At 64.0% G+C, this 25943-nt stretch overlaps 1 protein-coding gene across 31 annotated transcripts; it reads right to left on the reverse strand.

The window, feature by feature from the left end:
• Window positions 1-968: 968 nt before the first annotated feature.
• Window positions 969-24833, reverse strand: PDLIM7 (PDZ and LIM domain 7). 31 transcript variants are annotated; one of them, XM_037906118.2, is made up of 15 exons: window positions 24731-24833; window positions 22153-22265; window positions 13161-13312; window positions 12860-12890; window positions 11549-11721; window positions 10300-10320; window positions 9268-9345; window positions 8795-8949; window positions 8282-8318; window positions 5223-5281; window positions 4773-5013; window positions 4392-4572; window positions 3665-3785; window positions 2614-2773; window positions 969-2275 (listed from the first exon to the last, which is right to left on the reverse strand). In XM_037906118.2, exons 2-15 carry the CDS (start codon window positions 22255-22257, stop codon window positions 2002-2004), a joined length of 1788 nt encoding a protein of 595 aa, XP_037762046.1. In that variant the 5' UTR covers window positions 22258-22265; window positions 24731-24833; the 3' UTR covers window positions 969-2001. The 31 variants fall into 31 exon arrangements, with proteins under 31 accessions (XP_037762046.1, XP_037762049.1, XP_037762027.1 ...); XM_037906121.2 differs by having other exon boundaries at window positions 2614-2729; window positions 24731-24832; XM_037906099.2 differs by lacking the exon at window positions 24731-24833 and adding an exon at window positions 21930-22043 and having other exon boundaries at window positions 12860-12910.
• Between the last annotated feature and the right edge of the window lie 1110 nt (window positions 24834-25943).

A 25943-nucleotide genomic window follows, 5' to 3' on the forward strand; every position in this document is an offset into this window, starting at 1 on the left:
AATCCTCATAGATTAGCCAGAGTTTTCCTTTACAGAACCCCTGCTGGCTAGACCCTATCACAGCACGACCTACCCAGTATTCGATTATTAATCCTCATTCCAAATCCTTCACTGGGCCCAGAGCTATGGCTTACTGGTCAGCCATTCCCCAGCCCCCTTGGAACCTGGCTGAAGTCTAGGTACATTTGCTACCCTCCAGTCCTTGAGGTAGGAGCTGTTCTTACAGTGATTCCCTGGGTTTGGGAGCAGCAGCTCTGCTAATTCATGCTTACGCTCTCCGAATGGTTGGCTTGGACCCAGCCGCGGGGGCCTGGTGACTTATTGCATTTTAAACGATCAGTTTGTTCCGGCCTCTCTTTGTCCGACACCTCGCTCCCTTTGCTGCCAGGAAAGAGCAGGTGGGAGGGAGGTGTCTCCACCATCCTCAGGGGGGAACTCACGCAAAGGAATCATTCAGCTTCTCAGCTACAGCCTCAGCCTGAATTGCTCCTTTTGCACTTGGGGAACCAGCAACCCCTTTCCCCCATTTTGCTGCTGCTGCCCAGCCAGACTTCTTGGTTTTACCCCTTTAGCAAACTGCTCTTCCCAGTCCCCTGGGGCCTTTCCCCTCCTCTGCTCCCTGGGGTAGCTGCTGCATGAAGGGCTGCTCTGAAAGCCTGGATTTGTTTGGCTCCAAGCTGCTTCAAGGTGCCACCGAGCCAGAGGGCTGAGCCCTGGCTTTCCGGAGGCCCTGGTGGCAGACACCCCCTGGGACTCAGCAGCGGGTGATTGTCCTCCCCTGCAGCATCTCATGCTCAGCAGAGGGTCTAGGTCCTGCCTGGCTCAGGACAAGGCAGCAGGGAGGATGGGTGGCAATTCCCGCCAGGAAAGCAACAGAAACCTTCAGCAAAATGCTTGGGGAGGGACTCTGAAAGGAACATGGGCCCTGCCCCATGCTTTACAATAACCACAGGCTCCGGGGCAGCCGACACTTGTCAGAGACGTGTTTATTAAGGCACTAAAAGCACTGTGGCTACACCAAGCACTGCCCCACACAGGCAGGGCAGCTCTGGGCAAGGCGGCCAAGCTGCCAGCAAACTCATTTCCCAGGTCATGGCCCGTCGATGCCTGTTTCGTAGAGGGCCCAGCTCCTTGCCCCGCAGCCCCACCAGTGAAGTAGCAGCTTCTGCAGGCAGGGTGAAGGGCGTCCTCTTCCAGACAGGTTTCAGCTTCCCCTCACCTCCCCGTTTGCAGAGTCCGGGTCAGTCCCACAGGGGCAGCAAGTGTGCCTCAGCCTGGGACACGGTAGGGCTGGAGCTGGGAAAAGCCTTCACCGAGGGCACTGGGTAGCCCGGGGCAGAGACCCACCCCACCTCTCAGCACAGGCCCAGCATGGGGCTGTGGGGCCAGGATAGGCGAGTGGTCCAGGCAGGATAGCAGCTGCATGGCGGCAGGGAACAAGGCCAGTAGTTTTCGCTGTGGCCACGTGGCTGGTGTGGACTAGCTCCTTCCAGGACAACCAAGAGCAGGCACCAAGCAGGCCTGGGCTCAGGGACTGTACTTGTGTCCTGCCCATGAAGCAAGGGCTCCCTGCACAGTGAGCCTGGGGGCTTGCAGCAAGGCCAGGGAGATGCTGAGCCATGGCCCCTGGTAAGGGAGAAACAGAGCAACCCTGCAGGATTCCCTCATCCACACCACAGCTTCCAGCCACCTAGCAGCCTGGCCAGGTGAGAGGCACCAGTCCCAGGCATGGGCCAGGGGATGGGAAGGATAGATCCAGCTGGCACCCAGGCTGGTCACCTCTTAGGGTCAGAGCAGCCCTGCTCCAGCAAGCCTCTCCCACCTTTGGGCTCAGCATGGGATAGGTCTAGCCCCCAGGCGAGGTGCCTGGCTCAGCTGGTTGTGGGTACAGAAGGAAGGGGACAGGCGGCCCCAGAAGAGCCTGGTCTCCCTGCAGGCCCAGCTGAGACCACCAGAGGGGCAGGGGGCACATAGTTCAGAGAGAAGACAGGCCATTGAGGGTCAAGAGAGCAGCAGGCTCAGCTTTGCCTCTAAGGTAGGCCAGAGCAAGGTGCTGCCCAGGCCAGAGGCGGCAGAGGGAGGGGTGGCTCCAACCCCTTCTCCCTGGGGCCCCATGGAGCAAGAGAGAAGGGGCAGACAGAGATGCGTGCAGGGCCAATGTGTGTGGTGTGGCAGCTGGAGCCTCCCCTTACACATGGGAGAAGGCATGGCTCTTGCAGAGGGGTTTGTCCTTCTTGGAGTAGAACGTCTTCCCTTCCAGGCTGACCTGGCAGATCTGAGGAGAGAGCAGGCAGTCAACAGGGAAAGACCAGCTCTCCCTCCGCAACACCCCATCCACACCCTTTCCCCCCAAACCCCATTACACTGCCCATGCCTGGCACAGACCTGCCCCAGCACTCTGGGGGCACAGGGCACATGTGGTCAGAGGCCCAGGGCAGCCAGAGCTGCTCCCCAACACAGACCAGCTCAGCACGAGAGGCAGGTGCAGCCAATCCCGCTCACGCCACCGCCAGCGAAGAGCCCTCCCCGGCAGGGGCTTAGGCCCTTAGCGGCCAGGGCCAGCCCCATCGAGTCAGGGTGAGCAACAGCAAGGGGCTGCCCTGCTGATCTTACCGCACAGACAAAGCAGGTGTCATGCCAGCTGAACCCCAGTGCCTCCAGGAACCGGTCACCAGCATCAATCTTGAAGTCGCAGCCACGGCATTTTGTGCCGAACATCTTCTCGTAGTCTGGAGAGAGAGTGGGCTGAGATGGGGCTCCCCAGAGCACCCCCCTGGGAGAGCAGGACAGGGACTGATGGGGCAGTCCTGAGATTGCTTTGCTGGGAGGGGAGGCGGGGGGGAAGCATTTTTATTTGTGCCTGGCTCTAACTGGGGCCAGTGCTCAGTGGGTGGCCACCCCCTGCCCCGTTGTAACAGCTCCGCCAGCGCCCCTCAGTCCCAACCCGTGGCCTCCTGCCAGCCTCCAGCCCTGAGACCAGGTTTGCTGAAGGGGCCCCGGGAGCCAGCAGCACGTCCCCATGTGTGCTTCCCCTCGGTCTGCGTGTGCGGCTGCCCCCCGGCCCCGCTCGCTTTGCCAAGGGGATTTCGCTGCAGCTGCCGCCGAGGGCTGGCACAGCCAATCCCATCTCCAAGAGCCCCTTGCCCCCCCGGGGGAATATCGCAGGAAAGCCAGTGTCTGCAGAATGGGGACCCCCATTTCCCAGGATGCCGTGCAGCACTCTGCCTTGATGAAGGTATGCACTGTCATCGCCATGGCAACCTGGGAGCTCTGGCACTGCCCAGCAGCCGTCTCGGAGGCCAGGCCAGCAGCAGAGGATGGGGGGTCCCTGTGGGGGAAGGGTGCCCCCCGCCTTTGCCAGGGCAGGAACCGCAGGGCATCTGGCTCCGGTGCTGGCTGCTCGGCTCCTGCCCTCGGCCCCGGCAGCAGCTGCTCAGAGAGTCCCTGGCAACGCTGGGGGCGGCCCGGGGGCTGGAGCAGTAACCAGTGGCCACAGCTTCCTCTCCCGCCCCACGCAGCGCTCAGCCCCACAGCGAGGCCACAGGGGACAGGCTGCCGCGGAGCCCATGGGAGCAGGGGGCAGCCGCGGAGCCCATGGGAGCGCGGGACAGGCTGCCGTAGTCCCAGCACCCCTGGGGCGGGGCAGGGGCAGGGCGCCCCCTACCTCTCTCGCAGTAGGGCTGCCCCTCCTCCATGTAGAAGGCGCGGTTGCGGATGGGAGTCCTGCAGGCGGCACAGGTGAAGCACTGCACGTGCCAGGTCATCTTCAGAGCGTGCATGATCTCCTGGGCAAGGGAACGCCACCGTCAGCTGCCCCGCCCCAGCCCGCCGGTCCCACCCCCTGCCCCGCCCAGCCCGCTGACCCCACCCCACTACCCACTGGCCCCGCCCCCGCCCCCTGCCCCCACCCCACTACCCGCTGGCTCCACCCCCTGCCCTGCCCGCCGGCCCCGCCCCCTGCCCTGCCCAGCCCGCTGGCCCCACCCCACTACCCACTGGCCCCACCTCCTGCCCTGCCCAGCCCAGAGCCCCAGCCCAGAGCCCCGCCCCCTGCCAGCTGGCCCCGCCCCACCACCCACTGGCCCCGCCCCACCACCCACTGGCCCCGCCCCCTGCCCTGCCCAGCCTGCTAGCCCCAGCCCGGAGCCCTGCCCCAGAGCCCTGCCCCCTGCCCTCACCCCACCACCCACTAGCCCCGCCCCAGAGCCCCGCCCAGCCTGCCAGCCCTGCTCTGCCCAGCCCGCTGGCCCCACACCACCACCCACTGGCCCCGCCCCCTGCCCAGCCCAGCCTGCCGGCCCAGCCCCAGAGCACCCCCCCCGGTCACTCCCCGCCACCACCGGGGCCCTGAGGGGGGACGGCTCCACAGCAGACACTCAGCAGCGACTCACCCCACCAATCTTCTTCTTGCACTTGGCACAGCTGGGAGCGTAGCGCATGTCGTAGCACTTGGGGCAGAAGACCGAGCCCCCCTCCTCGAAGAAGCCTCCCTCATCCAGCCCCTTCCTGCACTGGCAGCATGCGAACTCCTCCGGGTGGTAGTAATGCCCCAGGGCCACCAGGTAGCGTCCCCTGGAGGCAGGAGAGGGGAGGAGTTAGCATGTGCATCTGCCGGACAGGATGGCTCCGAGCACGACGGGAGCCAGCTGCCCCCCACGGCCCAGCGGGTTCATTCCTCCCTCAGGAAGGGGGAGCTGCCGGGCCACTCCCAGGAGACCAGCAGCCCTGCGCGGGGCAGAGATGGGGCTAGGCGGAGGGCCCACCCCACTCACCTGATGACCTTGTTGCACTGGTAGCAGATGGGGGTTTTGCTGGTGCCCTCGGGGGGCTGCTGCGCGGCCTGGACAATGGAGCTGCGGTTCTGCATGGGCGTGGGCATGGCCGGCTGGCTGTGCTTGCTCAGCACGGTGCTGGTCTTGTCGGGGGCATAGCGCTCAGCAAAGGAAGGATCCACAGCCCAGGGCGGGCGGCTGGCAGGGCCTGGAGCAGCTGGGGCCCTGGGGGCTGCAGAACCTGCAACAGGCCCCAGAGGGATTCTCAGGTGATACAAACCCGCAGAGCCCTCAACAGCTGCACTCTGCTAGCCTGGGCGGAGCCCGGAAACAGGCCCCCCAGCCCCGCGACCCCCTTCATGCACCCTGCTGGGGCACCAAGGGCTCCCTCTGCCCACAGCTGGGAGAGATGGCGCCATGCAGTGCCCATCCCCAGCACCCCCTGCTTACCGTGATCAGGCTCCACCTTCAGCACAGTCACCGAAGACAGGTCCAGCCCAGACACCTGGCTACAGAACAACTCGTTAATGCAGCTGCCAGCTGGCCATCACCCACCCCTGCCCACAGGAGGCTCCAGCTGCCCACAGGCCTGGATGGGGCAGGAGCCCAGGGCCTGGCTCCCTCCTACCCCAGCAGGGGCAAAGCCCCCACTGCTCAGGCCAGGCACCCCCTCCTGTTGTGCGGCAGCACCCCCTGGTGGCTGGTTTGGTTAGTCAATGACCCAGTATCGCAGAGCTGGGGCACTTCCTGCTCACATCCCAGGCCCAATGGGCGGTGGGCAAGGAGCGGGAGCCAAGGCACGTGAGGAGCCTGCAAGACGGACCCTGGAACGGCTGGTGCCCTGAGCAGCCATGCTGAGTCCCCATAGTTGTAGGAGGACCAGCCTGCCAGCTCACCCTGGGGGTCAACCCCCCCCCCCACTTCTGGGGGAATCTGACACTCACCCTGGGGTACCCATAGCCCAGTCCCGCCTCCTCACAGGCCCTGTTGCTCCAGCGGGTACGGAGAAGGAGCCCAAGGGTGGCAGCAGCCCACTGGCTGCTCTACCCATTAGGTCCAGCCCCCCACAAGGCAGTTTTTCTTGGACTCCAGTTTCTTCCCCCCTGTTGGCAAACCCAACATCCCCTGTCCCCGGACATCCCCCTAACCCCAGGCACCTAGCTAGCAGGATGCCCACACACAGACATATCACCAGCAGGATGCCTGAAAGGGCAGACCAGCCGGCTGCAGCCCTGCTGGGAGATGCTGGGGGTGATGGGAGGCACCAGCAGCCACAGACCCCACCCCAGCAAGGGATGAGCAGAACACACAGGTCCTTCCAGGGGGGCCAGCGAGCTCGCCCCCAGCTGACAGTTTGGCCTTGCAGCTCTCAGCTTAGGCCTGGGGAAGGCAACGGGGGGGGGAGAGAGAACAACAGCTCAGTGCCACCCCTTCCTCACCTCTCACTCCAGGATCCAGGGCCTCTCCAGCCAGCCCACAGTGGCCAATCCCCAGGCCCAGGATCAGCTGGGTTCAGCCCCTCCCTGAGGGCCAAAGGCAGCACTGGCTGCTGGAGCTGTGTCTTACACCAAGAAGGAGTGGAAAAGCCAGGAGCCCTGTTCCCCAGCCTGCAGCAATGCCCACCCTTGGGGGACCGGTGCCAGCAACCCAGAGGAGTGCGTGGACAGCAGCCTACAAAGCTGCATGATGCACTGGAGCTGGGTTTGCTGCAGGTCAGGGGCCAGCACTAGGGGAAGGCGGCCAGGCTCTGCAGACAGCAAAGCAGCAGCTGGGGGAACCAGCTGCTACAGCTCAGCCCTGGAGCTGGCACAGGATTATGCTGGGCTGCAGGCCCCAGGGCGCCCCAGGCCACCCCCACAGACCTGGCAGCTGGTGCCCTGGTGGCGCCCTCCTGGCAGCAAAGATGACTAGGAGCCAGTTACAAGAACAGGAATCTTTATTTTACTACAGAAGGGTCCAGCAAGCAGCTGTGCTGGGCAGACCCAGGGCCCGGGCCCAGCCCACATGGCCAGGCCACTCCCCAGCAGGGGGCTCAGCCAGCCCAGGGGAGGCACCACTCAGCCCATCGAGGTCACATCACATCGGCACTTGGGCGCACTGCGAGCCTGTCACAGCAAGGCAACGGGCTCCGAGGGGCCAGCACCATGGCACAGAACCCAGGGGCCTTGCTCCCAGAGCCCTTGGCCACCCGCCATGCACCAGGTCACCCCTGCCGGGCCAGAAAGAGGGACGTTCAGTCTAGACCCACCCTCCAGCCTAAGGTCCCCGTCTAGGCTTGGTAAGCAAGGAGACAGCGGCGACAGGAACCTAGCTTAGCCCATGGGCATTGAAAGGGAGAGGACAGGCCACCCCGCTCAGACCTTGTTACCAGGCTTGGGGGAGGCGCACATGGCAGGAGGGGCCCAGGTACTGCAGTCCTTCCCCAGACCGGCGTGAGCTCTGCTGTCAGCCCCCAGCCTGATGGGAGCTAGGACACAGCCCCAGCAATGGGCAGGGCAGGACAGCAGCCCCAGGCCCAGGGCAGCCTGCTGGGTGCTAGCCAGGCCCTCACACCATGAGCACAGCCAGAGGGCATCTGGGAACGGCAGCCTGGGCAGCTCATGGGAACAGGACGCAGCTGGCCTCGCTGTCACAGGCTCACCGTGGGAACACAGGCCCAGGGGACACTGCAGGCAGCAGTCCCAGCTCCCGTTGCCTAGCTGGGCAGAGCAAGGGCACTCCAGCCACCCCAGGGGCTGGGGCTCTTGGGGAAGCCTGGCATGACAGGGCAAGGACGCGCAGCAGTGGAGTCCCTCCACTCCCCTGGGGAGTGGGCAGCTTAGGGGGTCCGAGATCAGGGCCCTGACGCGGACAGCCTCCATCCCACCCTGCACAGGGCCACACAACGCTTCCTGCCCCGGGCCGGCCCTCCCCAGCCCAGGCAGAGCAGACCGCACAGCACGGCACAAGGAGTTCCCAGCTAGGTACGTTCAGGAGCAAGGTGGATGCCCCTCCCCAGGCAAACACATGTGATGTGGCCGAGCCAGCCCAGGGCAGAGAGGTGCAGGCTCCCAGCACAAGGCCAGGCGCTGCTCAGGATTTCACGTTCAGAGAGACAGCGGAGCGCTGGTGGTGCCAGTCACGAAGGCCAGTGTAGCGGGGGCTCTGCAGCTCAGTGACAAACTTTTCTCTGAAAGGAAGGAAGGAAGGAGATGGACAGAGAGGGGGAGGAGGAGGAGAGGTTAGCGCCAGAGGGAGGAAGAGGCTCCATCAGCTGAAATCAGGACAAGAAAGAGCAGCCACATGACATCATGCAACCAACCGGGGAGGGTGAGTGCCAGAACCCCTGACCAGCCCCTCCAGCAGAGGCTAAAGGCAGCACAAGGGCCTGCAGATGGCAAAGGCCAGGCCAGTGGCCTGCCAGCAGGGAGGCTGGTTTAACCTCAAGGCCAGGAGTGGCAGAGTCCAGGGCAGCAGGGACACCCCCAGACAGGCACCCATGCGGAAACCCTGGTGCCCACAGTCCTTACCTGGCTTTTCTAACATGCTCATCATCTGGATCTTGCACTGAGAGCAGCAGGAGAGAAGAGAGAGTAACAGTTGGAGACGCCCTGAGGGGGGAAGGAGGAAGCGCACAAGCACCATCTCTTGGCCCCAGCAACTGGCTCCCGCGGAGCCTGCGAGCCGCTCCTGCCCCAGCCAGCTGCGCTGCAAGGGCTAGACTGAGGCAACACAAGGCGCCCGCGGAGTCAACCAGACTCCATGAGCAGCAGGGACTGGTCTGGGGCAAGCCCACAGAGCACACAGTGGGAAAAATACCTGGCACGCTGCTGGGAGCGGGCTGCCCAAGAGCCGTCTGCACCAGCTCTGCAGGGAGACCGGCTACTCCGTGCCCTGCAGGCCACCAGCCACCCCAAGGCCCCCGGCCAAGAAGGATGCCAGGCCTGTCCAGTCCCAGCGTCAGAGCAGGGCTGCTGGCCAACCCACGCCTGGTGTTCTGTCCATCAGCCCGCACGTGCCAGGACCCTGAGGGAGGCACTTACTGAACTCTGTGCCCGTGAGCTGGGCCAGGATGCGGAAGGAGCGGGACTGGGTGGTGCCAGTACGAGGCTGCCAGTCCTCCGTATCCTCAATCAGCCGCTTTTTGCTGGAGTCATTGGGCAGGCCGACTGGGGGGCTCATTAGCCGCAGAGCGTGCCTGTGCGCAGACAGAAGGGCAGGGCGCTCAGCCAGTGCGCACGGCACACCCCACATCACGCAGGACAGGGAGGGCCTGCCAGCAAAACCCCGAGTGTCCCTCCCACACGGTAACCCACAACAGGGGTTGGGGCACCCCACCCCCCGGGGCACAGCACCCCCAACGCATCACTCGGACACGAGCCACATCCCTGTGTGTGCCTCCTTGCTGGCCTGGCAGCCGGCTGACACCTTCCCTCGGGGGCAAGCAGCTCAGGGCCCAGGAACACAACAGCACAACATGCCAACTAGCAACAGACACAGATTTCCCCCCCCTTACTCATCCTCCACATAGGAGCGGCCCAGGTCTCCACGGGGCTGAGTTTTCCCCTCTGGTGGGCTGGGGCTGGCACCGACCCTGGGGCCAGGAGAGAGGCAATAAGAGCATGAGTGAGTCAGGCGACAATCCCAGCACGGAAGAAGAGCCGAGTGAGCCCCCACGGGACCAGGGAAAGGCTCTGCTGGCAGCCATGGTGCTGAGGGAGCCGAGCCCCAGGAGCCTGCTCCATGGTGGGCCATGAGCTCTCCAGGGCACAGGCTGCTCCACCGCCCGCAGGTTACAGAGCACGTGACTGGGCAGGGATACCCTCCTGCCCCCACAGCCACCGGTCAGTGACACCCAGCTGCTCTCTGCAGACCCCTGCCCCTGGCTGCAGAGGGGTTGAACAGCATCAGGATCCCAAAGCCAGCAGTGGACAGAAAGCCCCCTGCCCTGTGACTGCCCCAGCCAGGCCCTCCCCTGAGCCAGCACCATGCTCCCAGAGGAGGCAGCTGCTCTGCCTGGCTCCATGTCAGCTCCCCACTCAAGGTCAAAGCCATTCGCCTGAGCACCAGCTCTGGGGAGGGCAGCAGGCTGAGCCCAGGCAGTATGTGAGGTTGCTGGATAGGGATGTTCCCCTTAGCTACAGTTCACTGCCCCCAGCACTCAAGCTGGGCCTGAAATCTTGTCCTTTGGGCAAGGAGCAACCCCCTCCGCCAGGACCCCTCCCCCTGCACAGGGCCAGCGCCCAGCCACACCCCAGCATGGCACTTGGGGCTGAACCAAGGGCTCCCGAGCCATGCCTGGGGGAGGGGATGGCTATAGGGGAACACAGCCCATAGGTCCCACTCCTCCCCCCAGCAAGCCACAGGCACCTCCCCGAGCAGAGAGGAGGAACACAGCAAGGCAGCAAGATGGTTCTAGAGACCAGAGGGGAGGGAGCACGAGCCCAACGATGGGGGGGGGGCATGTGGGTGCTCGCCAGCCCAGCGTTCTGGGGGGAGGGGAGGGGCAGGGCATACAAGGGATTAGGAGCAGAGGAAAAAGGCTTACTGACTTGTCAGGGTTCTGCACCTGCAGAGTCGGGGAGGAGAGAGAGGGAGAAGAGGAAAGGAGGGAAGAAAGAGATTAGACCCACTGCACCCACAAGAGAAACGTGCAGAGCGAGACAGAGAGGTCCAACCCTCCCTACACCCAGACCCCACCCGGGCCAGCTCTGGCTGCCGTCTGCCCCAGAGCAGGCCAGAGGAGAGGGTGCCCCAGAGGGCAGAGTCAGCAGTAGATCACAGCACATCCCCCGCTACAGACCAGACCTGGCAAGGGGGTTCTCTGGGGCACCTAGTCCAAGGGCGCTCCCCAGCCCACGCTCCTCCAGGCTGGGTCAGGGCCCCAGCATCAGGCTGCTCTCAGATAGGGAGGGGCTGGCCGGCCAGCTTTCTGCAGCCCAGGCTCCCTGTGGAACACGGGAAAGGATCCCAGCTTGGCGAAGTAACTGCACAGTGCAGAGATGAGGGCCACGCTCAGGGGCCCCCAGAGCTCCCCACACCAGCTCTGGCAGCTCAGCCGTGGGGGTACCCGTGGCACCCCCACCCTCAGCATGCCCAGGAGAGACCGGCCAGGCACATGCTGGTGGAGGCGGCACAAAAACGCCGCCAAGCTCAACAGAACAGCCTGTCCCCTTTCGGGGTGGGGTCAGGCCCAGCCTGCGGCTCCACTGCCCAGCCATCGCCCTGCCCAGATGGGCAGGAGAGCCCACGCCTCGGGAGTTCCAGGTACCCTGCCAGCAGCTGGCCAGGTGCAGGGGACACCAGCAATAGCCCAGAGTCAGCTGGCAGGAAGGCTCCAGGCTGGGCTCTGCTGAACATGCCCCAAGGCTCCTCAGAGAGGTCTGGAAGCCAGAACCCACATGGCCCCTCCCAAAGAGAGCCCAGCCCACATCAGCAAGGGGAGAGGGAGGAGCGCAGGGCCAGCGAGGCAGGTCAGCCAGTCTCTGCGTGAACTAGGTGTGCGGAAGGGGGGGGTGGGGGGCTGCTGCTGCTTTTTGCAGTTCAATACCGGAACCAGCCACCAGGGGTCACTGAAACACCAGCCCTGTAGATGCGGCCCACAGCTTTGGGTGCTGCTCCCCAGAGGGGGTGCCCGTCCAGCCCCGCCAGCGAGCAGCCCTGGCTCGCGGGGCTCTCACCGCATGCACACGAGACATCCGACATGCAAGGGCACAGCACGGCCAGACGCAGGCAGGGCCTCCGGGTGGGAGCGACCAGGCCCGGCCTGCAGTGCAGCGTGATGGACAGCAACATACCCATTGTGCTGGGGGGTGCAGGCGGGCGCGGGGGCCGAGTACGTCACAGGTTTCGTCACCAGCCCAGGCAGCGAGTTGGGCGTGGGACTGGCCCCGAAGGGCCGTGCCGTTTTGTTGAGGGTGGTACTAGGAACGAAGTTATATTTCGGGGGCTGAGAGCAGGGGAATGAATCCTGAGCGGGAGACAAAACACAGCACACAGGCTTGCACATCAGGCAGCATGCAAGAAGCACCTGGCAGCCCCGTGGGGCAGCCATGCTAGAAAGCCAGGCCCATGCCTGGCCTCACAGGGGTGTCCAAGGGTGACAGCCTCTGGCACCTTAGAGCGCTCTGTGGTGGCACTCAGCCACCAGCTGCTTCTGGGCTCTAGCAGGTGCTGCTATGTGCCCACCTGGCACCCAGTAAGGGGCACAGAACAGCACCATGCCCTGGGGGATGAAGGGAAGCTGTGAGCCCAGGAACTAGGTCCGGATGGGGGTGAGGGGCACAATAGCAAGCTGAAAAGAATTAGTGACAAGGATTGAGACACCTGGCCAAACTCACTCAGATGCAGGGCCCGCGGGACAGGCAGACCGCTAATGCGCTGCACTACGATACTTGCCCACACCATGCACCAGTGCCCTGCCCCCCAGAAGCCACCCAGCCCAGTGCCAGGGAAACTCCAAGGCAGTGTGCAAATACTGAAAGTGAGAGGCAGCTTCATGGCTGGGTCCAGCCCTGCCCGCCCCCATCCCTCAGAGGGACAGCACTTTGAGCCAGCCCCTGCAAGACAAGACCAAAGCCCTGGTTCCCAGCAGGATCTGGGAGGAGTGATAGCTCAGTGGTTTGAGCACTGGCCTGCTAAACCCAGGGTTGTGAGTTCAATCCTTGAGGGGGCCATTTAGGATCGGGGCAAAAATTGCAGATTGGTGCTGCTTTGAGCAGGGGGTTGGACTAGATGACCTCCTGAGGTCCCTTCCAACCCTGATATTCTGTGATTCTATGATCTGTGCTGGGACGTGCATGGCCAGGCACCTGTGGGATGCCCATTGACCTGCTGCGGAGGGCCTTTTGGAGGGAGGTGTCAGAGGTCACAGTGCCCAGTTACACCCCTCCGGAGTGGGGTGACTGGCATCTGCCCTGACCCACAGCCAACCATGCCTTTGCCACGGGAACCCCAGCAGCTGGTGCCCTCCAAGAGCAGCCTGGGGCTAATTCCAGAGCCTCCAGAAAGGGCCCACAGACAAGTTCTGCCACCAAAGCAACGGGGACCCCTAGCCCTACCCGCCACAAGGCAGAGCTGGCGCCCACGGGGATAAGAGCAGCACATACCTTGTGTGGCTTCCCCAGGAGGCACTGGACTCTGCAGGAAAACATATGGAGCTGAGGTGAATAGACCACACCTGTCTCAGATTGGGCTCTTCCCCCTCCCCAACCCAGGCCCAGCCAGACCCCTCTGCCAAACCAAGCATTGGCTCTTTATGGGCTCTGTGGGGTGGGGGACAAACCTGGAGGCTCTGAGTGAGGCAGTCCACACCTGCGGCTTGGGGCCTGGGCATTGGAATTGGGGTGGGGGCTAAGGAGGGGGCTGTGTGGGTCCCTGTCCCAGGTGAGATAGCAGCGTGGGCATTACCTGCTCAGGCTGAGGGAAAGCTGGTCTCCGCAGGCACGGATCTTGTTCTGCGCTTCGATGTGAGTCATGCTTCTGGTGTTCTCCCCATCGATGCTCAGCACCCAATCGCCCACTCCCACGCCGGCCTGGGCTGCCTTGCCACCGGGGGTCAGCTGCAGGGCAGAGCCCGAGAGTCAATCACATGGCACCTGCCCCCCAGGAATGATGGGAGCTGCTGGGACGGGTGGCAAGGGCCCCCGCAAACTGGGCCCAAGAGCCAGAGCCGCTCCCGGGAGCGGGACAGTGCGGGAGGGAGGCGGCTAAGGACACAGGCACTGCAGGGAGCAGCGCTGCTGGGGGGGACAGTCCCAAGCACCAGCGAGTGATGCTGCAGGGGGAGGGGAGGGCAGGGCAGGGCTGAGCCACCCACAGCCCTCGGGGATGCTATCGGCACGGTGCTTCAGGAGTCCCGTGATTCGACTACGGCCAACACCCTGAGCACACCGATCCCAGTGCCCCGACGCTCCCCAGCCCAGAGCCTGACTGCACCAGAGGGGGGCTGTCAACTCCGGAGCCAGCCAGGGCCAGCTTCCCCGAACTCTTCCAGCGGGACACAATGCCCTGTATTCCCAGGCCTACGGGGGCCTGGCTGTGCACTAACAGCAGCTGTCTTCCACCCCAGAGGTGGTTACGTTTTGGGGCTGGGTAACAGGCATGCATCTGGGCTGCCGAGAGAGCTGCTTTCGCAGCCCGCCCCGTGCCCCCTCCACCATGTCAGGAGATGCCCATCTGCCAACACTACTCAGTCCGGTGCAGGGCTGCTTTGCCTCCTGGTCCTGCCCTTGCTGCTAATGCATAGCTCTTGATTGGGCTCCTTCCCCCACCACCAATGTAACCTCCACACTGACCAGGGCAATGCCTACAGCTGGGGAGGCTGCAGCATTGGGATTGGGCTAGGCAGGCCCTGGATCCAGCTTCTGAGGGCTGCTTTGGATCTGGAATTGAGCACTTGCTGCTTCCCCTCCTACAGCCCCGTCAGGGATCTCCAGGACAAGAACCCGCTGACTCAGCCAACCCTCCAAGTGTTCGTTCAACAGCTCTAAGCCTTAATTCCGGCCCCTGCCCGTCACATCTGCTGTAACTGATAGGGCTATCACACCCAGCACAGGCTGCTGCAGCCAGTTCTCAGTGAGGGACTCTCCATGGGAGACGAGCTTTCTGCACTGCATCCCGCACTCCTGACACAGCAGCAGAGCGGCTGTAACAGCCTGACTCCCGAGCTGCCGGGTACCCGGGTTGAAAATGGAGTGCCAAGGCAACTCTGAAGTCTGCTCTCCCCCTGCTCTGAGCATCTCTGCTAGCAGGCCTTCCTTACAGGAGTAACTGTCCACCCTGGAAATCCCAGGGAAAGCTGCAAGTCCCAGCTCCGGCACCCATGCGGTGCCTCACAACAAGCACAGATCCAGGCATTCAATACACTGACTACGTGTTTGCAGCACAACCCCCGGGGGTTTTAAGACCCCTTTGCAAGCCACCATTAACGAAAGCATCCATGTTCCGGAACGTGAATACAAAGACCTTCCCCTCACCACAGGCACAAAGAGAGAAGCTGGTGTTAGGGTTTTAAGGCTGTGGGATGTGGTCTGACCCAGAGACCTCAGATGGACAGAACAAGCAACATCTGTAATTAGTGTGTTCAGCTGGTCAGTTCGGGGCATGTACCCAACCCAGTGCAGATGCGAATCACACCCCCTGGGTGAGACCTCTGGCTACCCACACAGCCCACAGCTTTCTGAAAAAGCCAGTCCCTGGGGGTCCCAGGTGCCAAGCGTCCGCACCTTTGGGGTTCAGGAACAAGTGTCGGGGCAGCAGAGCTGGGAGAGGCTGGAGTTTGGCTCCACCTCCAGGGTGGGCAGCACTGGCTCTGGGCCTAGCACTAGCAGCCCTCGTGCCTGCTCCCAGGGAGCCTGAGTGCCGCTCCGCTGGCAGGGACAGGGAGGCAGCGCAGTTCCAGGACTGCGGTAGCACCGGTGTCCCTGCACACAGTGGGGGAGGGGGCAGCAGAGGGGCCGGAGGCGTTACCCCAGGGCAGGCTGCCCCTTCCCCTAAGGGCCGCTCATGGCTCCCTGCACAACCCGGTGACTTGAGGAGGGGAGATTGCATCCCCCCGCCCACCCCACACAAGGAACGGAGGAGGCAGGCCACAGAACAAATTTTGGGGACTCAGTCCCTTCCAGCCCGCCATGCTGTTCTCCCCTCCTCTGCCGCCCCTGCTAGGCCTGTAGGGAGGGCCAGGGCAGGAGGAGGAATGCACCTTCCCCAGCTGGTGCCAGCTGCAGGGTCCCACGCTGCCAGGGCAGAGGCTGTGTGTGTCGGGCTCACTGAGGAAAACCAGGCACCTCCCGCCTACCCTCCCGGCCCGCAGGCTCACCGGCGCTCTGCCTGGGAAGTGCAGCCCCCCAGCAAAGGAACCAGCCCCAGCGCGGGCAGGCATTGGGCTAGAGGCCATAGTGCCGGCCAGGGTCCCTGGGGAGGGCCATGGAAGTGAGTCAGAGCCTTCCCTAACACAGCCCATGTGTCACTCGCTCCCCCGCAGAACTGGAAACCACAGGCATTTCCTAGGCTGTGTCTGGGCGGGAGGGGCCAGGCAGACCCCAGGAAGCTTCTCTCCTGCTGTGCTGATCCCATTCCTCTTCCTCCGGCAGCAGGCAGAGACATTACCTCATCCCCAGCCATAGGGCTGCAATACCCAGCCTGGCGCAGGGAGACATTAACACGGCTTCAGCACCGGCAACATTTCCTCTACTCCCAGCCCTGCTCAGGGCCCAGCTCAGGGGCTGGGCGAGCGGCCTGGCTTCACCCGCAGGGGCCCCCAGAACCAGCCAGGCTGCAGTCACACAAACCCCCAAAAGCAGGGCCCCTGGGTCAGCGCCTCCCCCCAAGAGTCCAGAGCAGAGCCTGGAGCTGGCGCACTCCGCTCAGCGGACAGCCAGGGTGGAGGACAGGGGGACTCCGCTAAAGCAGGCCCCGCTCCCTCCCTGCCCCAGAGACTGTGGGGCAGTCGGGTGCATGCACAAGGGTCTCAGAAAGGCACTGTGGCAATGAGACCAGCCACCCGCTTCTGCAGCAACTCCTTCAGCCCAGCAGCAGAAAAGCCTCCAAGCCACACCCTCCCCTTCCTGTTGCCTCAGCTGCCCGGATGGGCGGGGGGGGGCGGGCTCCCCTCCCAGGGCACCAAGCCTGCCAGCTGCAGGGTGCTAGGAGCTGGTGCACAGCACTTGCCATGCCCTTCTGCCCCAGTGTGACCCCATCACAGCTCCAGCATGCTGGCATGGAGACAAGCGGCGATACACGGGCCCAGAGCCATTCCTGCTCCTCTGGGGTGGGAAGCTCACGGGCCCTGAATTCGGACCAAATATTTCCTCAAGTCCAGCTCAACATGAACATAAAAGGACTCAGATAGGCCACTGGTGCCACACCAGGGGCTGGAAAAATCCCACCTGCCAACCAGACCCCTCTCCCCCCCTTGCCCTCTCTGCACAGGGACAGGAGAGGATGCCCTGCCCTCAAGGCTGCACAGGGGCAGTTCCTGCGCAACACCACATGCTGGCAGAGCCATGTGCTGCACTGGACAGCAGGCCCGGCCTGCGCAGGGGGTCCAAACCCCAGCACCATTCCCCTGCTGCCAGGAGTAAGCATTGGGGCCACTGGTGGCAGGACTGGGATGTCAGGGCACCCTGAGGGAAGCCGTGTCCCAGCCCAACAGGAGCTGCCGGTGCTGGGCCAGTGAAGTGGCTCGAAGGCATCAGCCCAACCCTGGGCAAGATGGTCACAGGGCCGCCCACCAGCCCTTCCCAGCCCCCACTCAGAGCTCTCCAGCCTCAGCCCATGGGGGAGCTTGGGAGAGACCCATGCAGGGCTTTGGAAACCAGACTGCACTCGAGCACCAGGACCTCCAAGGTGGCGAGGAAGGGACCCTGCTGGGCAACACAGGCACAAGCCTGCCTTGGCTGCCTGGGGCGAGAGCAAAACAGCTGCCAGCCACAGGAGAAGGGTCTCCCACAGTGCCCAGGACAGCAGCTGGCTCAGGAAGAGCATAGCCCAGGCTGTGCTGGGGAGGTGGAAGGTCCCTGCTCCTGCTGAGAGCAGGGAAAGCTAGCCAGGACCCTCCCCAACTACACACAGAGCTCCCACCTCTCCAGTCCAGGCAGGAAGTTTTTAGCAAGCTCCCCACGCAGCACAGCTGTGCTGGAGGGGCCATGGCAAGGGGAGGCCCTGGTAGCCAGGCTTGGCACTCTGTCCAGGCTACAATGCTGGGGGAAGTCTTAGTCTTCCATTGCCTGCCTAGTGGGGTGAGTTCCCCAACACAGCTGCACTCCCCACGCTGCCAGCCCCTCCTTTCCATGACCTTCCCCAGGCAGAGGGTCCCCGTTCCGCACATGCTGAGCACCCAGGGCACTTTGCGCCTGCAGCCACGACCAGCTCTGCCCACGTGGGAGATGCCCAAGATGGCCACATGCACCTAGTTCTGAATGAACCATGGTGGGGGGGGGGGGGGTGGAGGAGTCCCAGGATTCTCTCCCCCCATGCCGCCTTGGCTCTCCAGCCCAGGAAAGTCACCTGGGTCATGGGACCGCTGTGCCAGGAGTGTCCCAAGGCCCTGGCACACCCACCCTGCTGACAGCAAGGGCATATTTTTATCCTATCTCTCCTTCCCTTCCCTAGCACAGCCTGGGAACAGCTGAGGCGGCCAGCCCAGAGGGCCCCACCTGCTCCCTTCTCTCACCCAGCGCACACGGAGAAGTGCCCAGGTCTGAGGACGCTCTGGCCTCTCACCTCAGGCACCCCCCGACCTGCCTCGAGGGAGGAGATGTCATCGTGGAGTGCGAGCACCATATAAGCATGGGGCCACCAGGCAGAGCCCAGGCTGTGACCCACTTATTGCTGCCCCCCATGTCAGTGGAGTCACCCACACCTGGCCTGAGGGGAACCAGAGCCCCTGCTCATTAACTGGGGAGCATAACGAGCCACCCCCCTCCTCCCTGCAGCACTAAAGCCCATCAAGCAAGTGCTCAGCTCCCTATTCCCCTCCCTCAGCCTCTCCCCTTCAGCGCTGACCCAGCAGGCCCCAGGGGTTGGGTCAGGAGAGGCAGCCGCCACCTCCCTTCATGCCAGAGCCACTGGTGCAGCAGCCCCGCTCCAGAGCCCACCCACTGCATGGAGCGAAGTGGCCACAGGCAAGGCCCTCACAGAGCCAAGCGGCAGGTGAATCAGCGAGCCCAGACAAGCCTCGAACCCCAGGCCACTGGAGGCCTCGTGGCCCATGGGGACGAGTGCTGGGGGACGGTGTTCTCTGGTCCCCACAGGCTGGGCTATCAGCACCCCCAGTGCAACATTTTCAGCCCCTGCCCCAGGGCTGCACCCCACCACCACCACGCACTGTGCAGGGATGGTGAACGGCTGCTCAGCAGAGGGTGGGGTTAGGGGGTCATGCTTCTCCACAGGAGGTGGAGAAAGTCCCCCTGGCCCAGGAGCACCAGTCCTGGGTACAGGCAAGGGGAACTCTGAAGGACAGTGGGCACAGGGGCTGGTAGCCAGCAGGCAGCACTGAGGGGCCACAGAAGAACCTGGCCACTGCTCTAGTCTCCGCTTCAGCCTCACTCCCAAGCTAGCCAATGGAGCTGGTCTGGAGAGGACCTCTTGGGCCAGCTGGCAGCCAGTGAGAAGGAGCAGGGCACTGGGGTGGTACCGACACTACAGCATTGAGGGCGAGGAGCAGGGATGTCTCAGAAGAAGGGGTGGGAGCTGCCTTCAGCACCTCAGTAGCTCTCCTCTACCTGCCCACCACGCCACATGCCTCTGCATGCACCCATCTGTGGTGACAAGCCAGCCACTCCAGAGAGGCTCTGCCTCATCAGCAAGAATTCCTTTCCCGGGGTGATGAGTGGGAATATTTGGTAATGTTTTTATGAGTCCTGTGTGTGCCTCAGTTTCCCCTGAGTGCAGCAGTGCTCCCCAGTGAGTGGAAGGGGACAGTTTGCTCTCTGGACAGGCTGAGACACATTGGTGAGGGTGTCCCCCAGCTGTCTGAGCCTTAATCCCACACCAAGGATCAGCTGAGAAGACAACAGCAAATCCAGGGGCCAGGACACTGACACCTCACAACCAACAACCCAGAGGAAGATGGACTCCCCTACACCGCACCCCCCCAGCTTGAGATCAGAGGACTAAGGGGTGTGAAATGGGGGATAAGTAGTGGGTGCTGAAAGGAGTCAGGGCTGCCCCTCCATCTGACCTCCTTGGTCAGACCCCAGCTTGGACAGATGGAGCTTGTACTGAGGGGTTCCCTACAGCTTGGCTGGGCTCTGGGCTGGCCAGAATGGACTGTGCTTTACCATTCGTGTCTCTAGACTCACTAGGCCATGTCCAGTTAACAAACCGGACGGTTGTGACAGCGCTGTGTGCACACCACTGCCAATGCCAGGGGAGGTGCATTAATTCAGAAGAGCAGGCAAGTCTCCCCAGGGTCCGTCTCAGCTGGAGGTGCTGCCCAGAGCGCACGGTGCAAAGCAGGGGCTGCAGGCCCAGAGAGGTTCAGTCTCAGGAGGCAGCGAAGCCACGAGGCTCCCCCTGGAGGGAGAGACCCCTGCTCTGGAGTCTGGCCACTGGAGGGTTCCTCCCAGAGCCTGTTGCAAAGCAGGGCCCACAGCATAACCCTGCAGATCCATGATGGGGGAGGGGTTCCCAGTCCCTACAGAACTGCAGGTGGGCCCCACAACCTCCACTTGCACTCCCTGCTGTTCTCAGATAGCCACAGACCCCAGTACCGCGCCAGAGACTTGCAGCCCTTGGCAGGGGTGACCCAGCCACCCACGAGGGGAGCCAGGGCTGCGTGCACAGGAGAGGGGTTCTGGAGTGAAGGGGGCCTCTTGGTGACCGCAGAAGAGTCTAGTTGGCCCCTGCCACCCCCACACATTAGCTTTGCTCCTTATCCCACAGGCGGTGTAGTGCCAGCTGCACCCACGTCACGGGGTACCTGGTCTCATCTACATTAGTCCCATGCTGTCGGCTCTGCCGGGCTCTCCCTTCCACTGGCCGGACAGCAAACGAGACCTTTGTGATGGTACCCACCTGCACTACCCAGCCTTCCTGAGCAGCACACCCCCAGCCCGGGGGAGTTTGCCAAAGACAGTGTCTGGGCCCCAGCACCTGGCCTGCCTAGCCCCAGCACCTGGCCTGGGATTAACATGTCCCAGAAGGAAGCTGCACCTCCGTCAGCACCACACTCTCCAGGGCTCAAACCCAAACCCTGGGGCTGGCTGCCCACAAGCTGGGAACTAGCCTCCGAGCTGGCTGGAAGAGGAGATCCCTGCAGCTTTGCCTTTGTGGCCCTTTGGCCCCTTGGAACAGCGGGGGCTCGCTCAGGAAACCCTCCTCCCCAGGACATGGCCCCTCCCCCCAGGAGCTGAGCCAGGCTGTGCTCACCACTGAGCATAGGGCCCCTTGGAACAGACAGCGGGGGGGGCTGTGTGGGGAGGGGGCTCAGGGGCCATCACAGCAGCACAGCTCTGGTCCTCTGCAGACCCCTCTGCCTAGACAGGCCCTGTTTAGTGCAGGCAGCTAGCCAAGAGACATTGGTCTAGAACACGAGTTCAGGCTGTCTCTGCAAGGAGCCTCCCAAGCGCCTGCAGGGTCCAGTGGGCTGCCGGTGAGCTCCCCACAGGGCTGGGGCAGCAGAGGCCCAGTCAGAGACCCCTCCTCACCCTGACAACAGGCTTGCTGCTGTACACACGGGCTGTCCAGCATATGCAGGAGGGATACACACAGCCTGCTCCTGCCTCCAGTGTGTTGGGAAAGCCTCCATCCACCAGCATTGCAGCACATTCCAAGGCTTATAAGGCAATTCCACAGCAAGGGCCATCTGCCAACGATCCAGTGAGAGGTTCACGAGCATCCTGTGCCTAGGCAGGACTGGGACCCCATGGGGGGCAGCTTGCAAGGCCATGGAACCCCTCCCCACCCAGAAGGACTGGGCACAAGGAGCTGGCCCGAAGAGCCTTGAATGGCAAGGCAGGGGTGCAGTTTGTGCTAGGTGCCGATTCGCAGCCATTACAGTGTCAGCTCCTGTACTGCTCCATGCCAGCCTGGGCCACAGGGGAGTGCAGTCCTTCGCCTCCTCATGGCTTCCAACAAAACAGGGTGGGATGGAGCACCTGGCCACTAGGAATTGAACCAATATCCAAAGGTGTTTCCTCCAGATACTGCCACCCCAATGGCTCTAAGGCACAGAGCACATGGCTCTAGAGGGGTAGTCTCACCCACCTTGGAATTCACTGGCAGCCCCCTGATCCCCAGCCCAGGAATTAGTGCAGCCCTATGTTACTGAGACAGCCCTCCTGCACACAGCACAGCACCCTCCCAGTGGGGCAAGCATACAGCTAGGAGCTAGCCTGAAGTCAGCACCCAATGCTGCTGGGTACAGATCCAGGGCTCAGGGGCTGGGAGAGGGAACCCAGGGCAGAGCACCTGGACTCTCCAAGTGTGACCTGTGGCAGACTGCTGAAGGAGACTGCCAAGAGCCAGGAGAGGAGGTGGCTCTGCAGGACGATCCCCAGGAAGCAGCTGAGAACAACCGGGCACAGCGCCCTACAGCACTTCAGCAGGTTGTCTCAAGGTCCGGGCCTGCCCCAGGAACAGAGTCCAGACCCCAGGCACACTGGGCAGAGTTCATCCCACAGCAGCACCCTGCCCTGAGCACCAGGCTGGCCCAGCTGGGAGCAACTGACTCACATCCAAGCACGAAGGAGCCCCTCAGCATCAGCTTGGCATGGAAGCCACCACACCAAGACCGCGACCCACTGGCAGGATGCCCAGAGTTACTGCTCTTGTTGAGGACACCAGAACCTAGGCACGAAGGGAAGAGACCAGGCAACAGTCTCCAGGCCGGGAGCTCCATGCCGGGGGGGGAAGTCACAGCATGGCTGGGCCAGAGGTTTTCTGCCACAGTTCTTACCCTGGAGATGGAGAGGGGCATGTTGAAGTCCTTGCCCCCCTGCAGCCTGAATCCCCAGGGCGCCGGCCCATCCAGCATCACTTTATAGGAGTCCATGCTGCTCATTTCTGAAGCTAGAAGAGAAGATTCAGGCAGTTAAGAGTGAGGAGAGCAGAGAAGGGGGCCAGGGCATTCTCCTGGGGCCAGCTCTGCCTCTGGGGGCCACTCCCAACCATCTACTGACACACTGCCCCCATGGCTACTCCGGGGGAGCACGGGGGAGATTCCCCAGTGACACTGCTAGAGAAGATCCAAGCTAGGTCAAGCCATCACAGGGAGAGGATCCAACCCTCCCTCAGCATTCGGCCCAGAGTCAGAGAGGGCCACCCCTCATCACTCACAGGCACTGAGCAGGTTTTATATCCAGTCATGCACAGCCCTGCAGCAAGCACACAGCTGCAAAGCCACTGCCCCTACAGCCATGTGCCCATGGTACTCACCAAGCCACAAGCTACTCGGCACTCTGACAGTGACAGCAGGGTTTGGAAACCTTTTTGTTGGGCAAGTCAGCACTGCCAGGGGGGTCTGCTTGACACCCACTAGCCCCAATCACTGGGGGACAGAGGGGAGACAGACTTCACCCCAGCAGCCAGCTGAGAAGAGCAATCCCATCTGCCAGTGTGCACAGGGAAGGGAATCCCTGCAGGACAGCCTGTCCCTACACAGCTGCCAGCCAGGGGGCTGGGGCCAGCCCCAACCCTGCTCAATTCCAGGAGTCACCACCAACCTCATCTGGCAGGAGCTGGAGCAAGGCCTCCGGCCTCTCCTCTCCCTCCAAACCCATGGAGAGGCCAGCACCAAGGGATGGCGACTTAGCCCCCAAATCTAGCTCCACACCCCCACGGGTAGGTGATGGGCAGGATCCCAGCCACCCTCCCCCAAGCTCTCCCCAGCAGCTTGCAGGCTATATAAGGCATGTAAGATGACACCGGCATGCTCCTCTGGCTGCTCATCCGGGCTGGGGGCTGGGAGGGATACTCCAGAGCAATTGCTTCATGTCAGACATTCCCTGTGCTGGCCAATAAAGCAAGCAGACGAAACCAGCTCTGGGCTGGGATCCCTGCCCCAAGGCAGCTCCTGTGGGGGTGAGAACAGCAGCCACCTGGGCTCAGACCCGATCTGCTCCCCCCACTCCAGAGCCCACCATCCCCAGAGACCCCCGCGCCAGCAGGCCCCACTTCCTTCCCCTCCAAAGAGCTCAGCTGCAGCTTAAAACCCATCTCCATGGGACTGGGAGAGGAATGTGCTGGGCTAGGAAGAGGTGAGGAGCCTGAACCCTCCCCACTTCCTGGGTTGAGCCAACAGGACAACATGCCCGAGCGGGGCCCTTTGCCACAGGCTGCAGCGGGAGTCTCGGCTCCGTGCGGAGGCGGGGATGGGGCGGGGATGCCCGGCCGCCCCGGGGGAGCTGCGCAGCCGTTCCCAGCCCTGCTCTGCAGCCAAACCCCCGGTACCGCGGCCAGCAGAGCAGCGCCCCAGGCGCACCGGGCTCCCGCTGCCCCCGCCGCAGACGGAGCGTGGCTTCCTGCCGGACTCCAGCGGCACCTGGCTCCGGGGCCGGGGACGTGCCCAGGTGGGTTCCGGCGCCCGCGACAGGCGGCAGCCCCGAGTCCGGAGCCGGGCGCAGCCGGGGAGGAATAAAAGGCTCCTTCCTCCAAGCAGCAGGAGAAGGACCCGGAGAGCAGCCGCAACTGCCCTCAGCCGCAGGAGGGGAGACCTGGGGGGGGGGGGGGGCGCCCAGCGGGTCAGGGCCCCGGAGACCTGGGGGGGGGGGGGGGCGCCCAGCGGGTCAGGGCCCCCGGGACCTGGGGGGGGGGGGGGGGGCGCCCAGCGGGTCAGGGCCCCGGAGACCTGGGGGGGGGGGGGGGGGCGCCCAGCGGGTCAGGGCCCCGGAGACCTGGGGGGGGGGGGGGGGGGCGCCCAGCGGGTCAGGGCCCCGGAGACCTGGGGGGGGGGGGGGGGGGCGCCCAGCGGGTCAGGGCCCCGGAGACCTGGGGGGGGGGGGGGGGGGCGCCCAGCGGGTCAGGGCCCCGGAGACCTGGGGGGGGGGGGGGGGGGCGCCCAGCGGGTCAGGGCCCCGGAGACCGGGGGGGGGGGGGGGGGGGCGCCCAGCGGGTCAGGGCCCCGGAGACCTGGGGGGGGGGCAGTGACGGGCTCCCCCGGGCACTGCCAGAGCCGGGGCCGGCCTGGGGCGCAGCGGGGTGCGGGGCCGGGGGCTCGGGAGCGGCGGGGCCGGGAGGGGCTGCGGGTCAGCGAGCCGCCGCCGGCCCAGCAGAGCCCCGCAGGCCGCTCGCCCGGCACTTCCCCGGGACGGACCCCGGCCAGGGCCGTCGGCCCCCGCGCTGCGAGGCGCCCCGGCCCCTGGAAGGGAAGCGGCTGCCCCCCCGCACCGCGCCCCGGAGCCCCAAACCGCCCCGCTCCAGCGGGAGCCCGGCCGCCGCCCCCAGCGAGGGAGCTACGTGCGCGGGGGCCGGACCCACGGAGAGCCGGGCCGGGCCGGGCCGCCGCCCCCCCGCGCCGCGCCCTGGCCCCCCCTCACCTCCTCGCGCCGCCGGCTCCGGGCGGGGCAGACTGACTCTGGCCGCGGCCCCGCCCGCCCAGTTTCTTGTATACCCCGAAGGGGCGGGGCGATTCCGCCCCGTCAGCCAATCAGCGCAGCCTCCGTGCACGCTCACACACCGCCTTTTACGCCTGCGCGGGGCTACTCAACCTTCCGCGGCTGGGCTCCCCCTGGTGCCCAGACCGGGGCGCTGCAGGGACAACGCGCCTCCTGCGGGCCGCGCCGCGGGGCGGGGGCAGGCTCCCCCGGGGGAGGGGTCTGCACGGCCAACAGGCCCCGCCCTCCTGCCCCAGCCCGGCCCCGCCCTCCTGCCCCAGCCCTGCCCTCAGGGGGCTTCAGACTTAAGAGCCGGGAGGCAGCAGAACCAGGCTCCCTGCAAACTCAGGCACTTTCTCGCCTCACAGAGTGAAGGGCTGGGGAGTGACTGCGGCGGGAGGGGGCTTTCCTCCCGTGCACGGTGCATAAGCTGACGGGGCCCGGCAGGGCAGCGCCAGTACCAAGGGCACCCATCCTGGCTCACACCAGCCCTTCCCCCTGAGTTCTGGCGGCAGGGACAGCTCTCCCTTCCTTGCCAGTTTATCACCCCCTTTTCCCACATCCAGTGCAAGATTCAAGTTGCAGTGGGGGAGGTTCAAGTTGCAGCGGGGGAGGTTTAGGTTGGATATTAGGAAAAACTTTTTCACTAGGAGGGTGGTAAAACACTGGAATGCGTTACCTAGGGAGGTGGTAGAATCTCCTTCCTTGGAAGTTTTTAAGGTCAGGCTTGACAAAGCCTTGGCTGGGATGATTTAATTGGGGATCGGTCCTGCTTTCAGCAGGGGGTTGGACTAGATGACCTCCTGAGGTCCCTTCCAACCCTGAGATTCTATGATTCTATGATTCAGCTTCAAGCCCGAAACAGTTCTGCCCCAAATCTCAGGTCCTCTCCCTATGCCCCTCTTGAGCCCCCCGTTCTGTGCCCCTCCTTTCCCTCATAAGACCATAAGAATGGCCACACTGGGTCAGGCCAGAGGTCCATCCAGCCCAGTGTCCTGTCTGCCGACAGTGGCCAATGCCAGGTGCCCCAGAGGGAGTGAACCTACCAGGTCATGATCTAGTGATCTCTCTCCTGCCGTCCATCTCCACCCTCTGACAAACAGAGGCGAGGGACACCATTCCTTCCCCATCCTGGCTAATAACCATTAATGGACTT

This window comes from Chelonia mydas, chromosome 8, assembly GCF_015237465.2.
Source record: "Chelonia mydas isolate rCheMyd1 chromosome 8, rCheMyd1.pri.v2, whole genome shotgun sequence".
Classification (NCBI taxonomy): Eukaryota; Metazoa; Chordata; order Testudines; family Cheloniidae; genus Chelonia; species Chelonia mydas.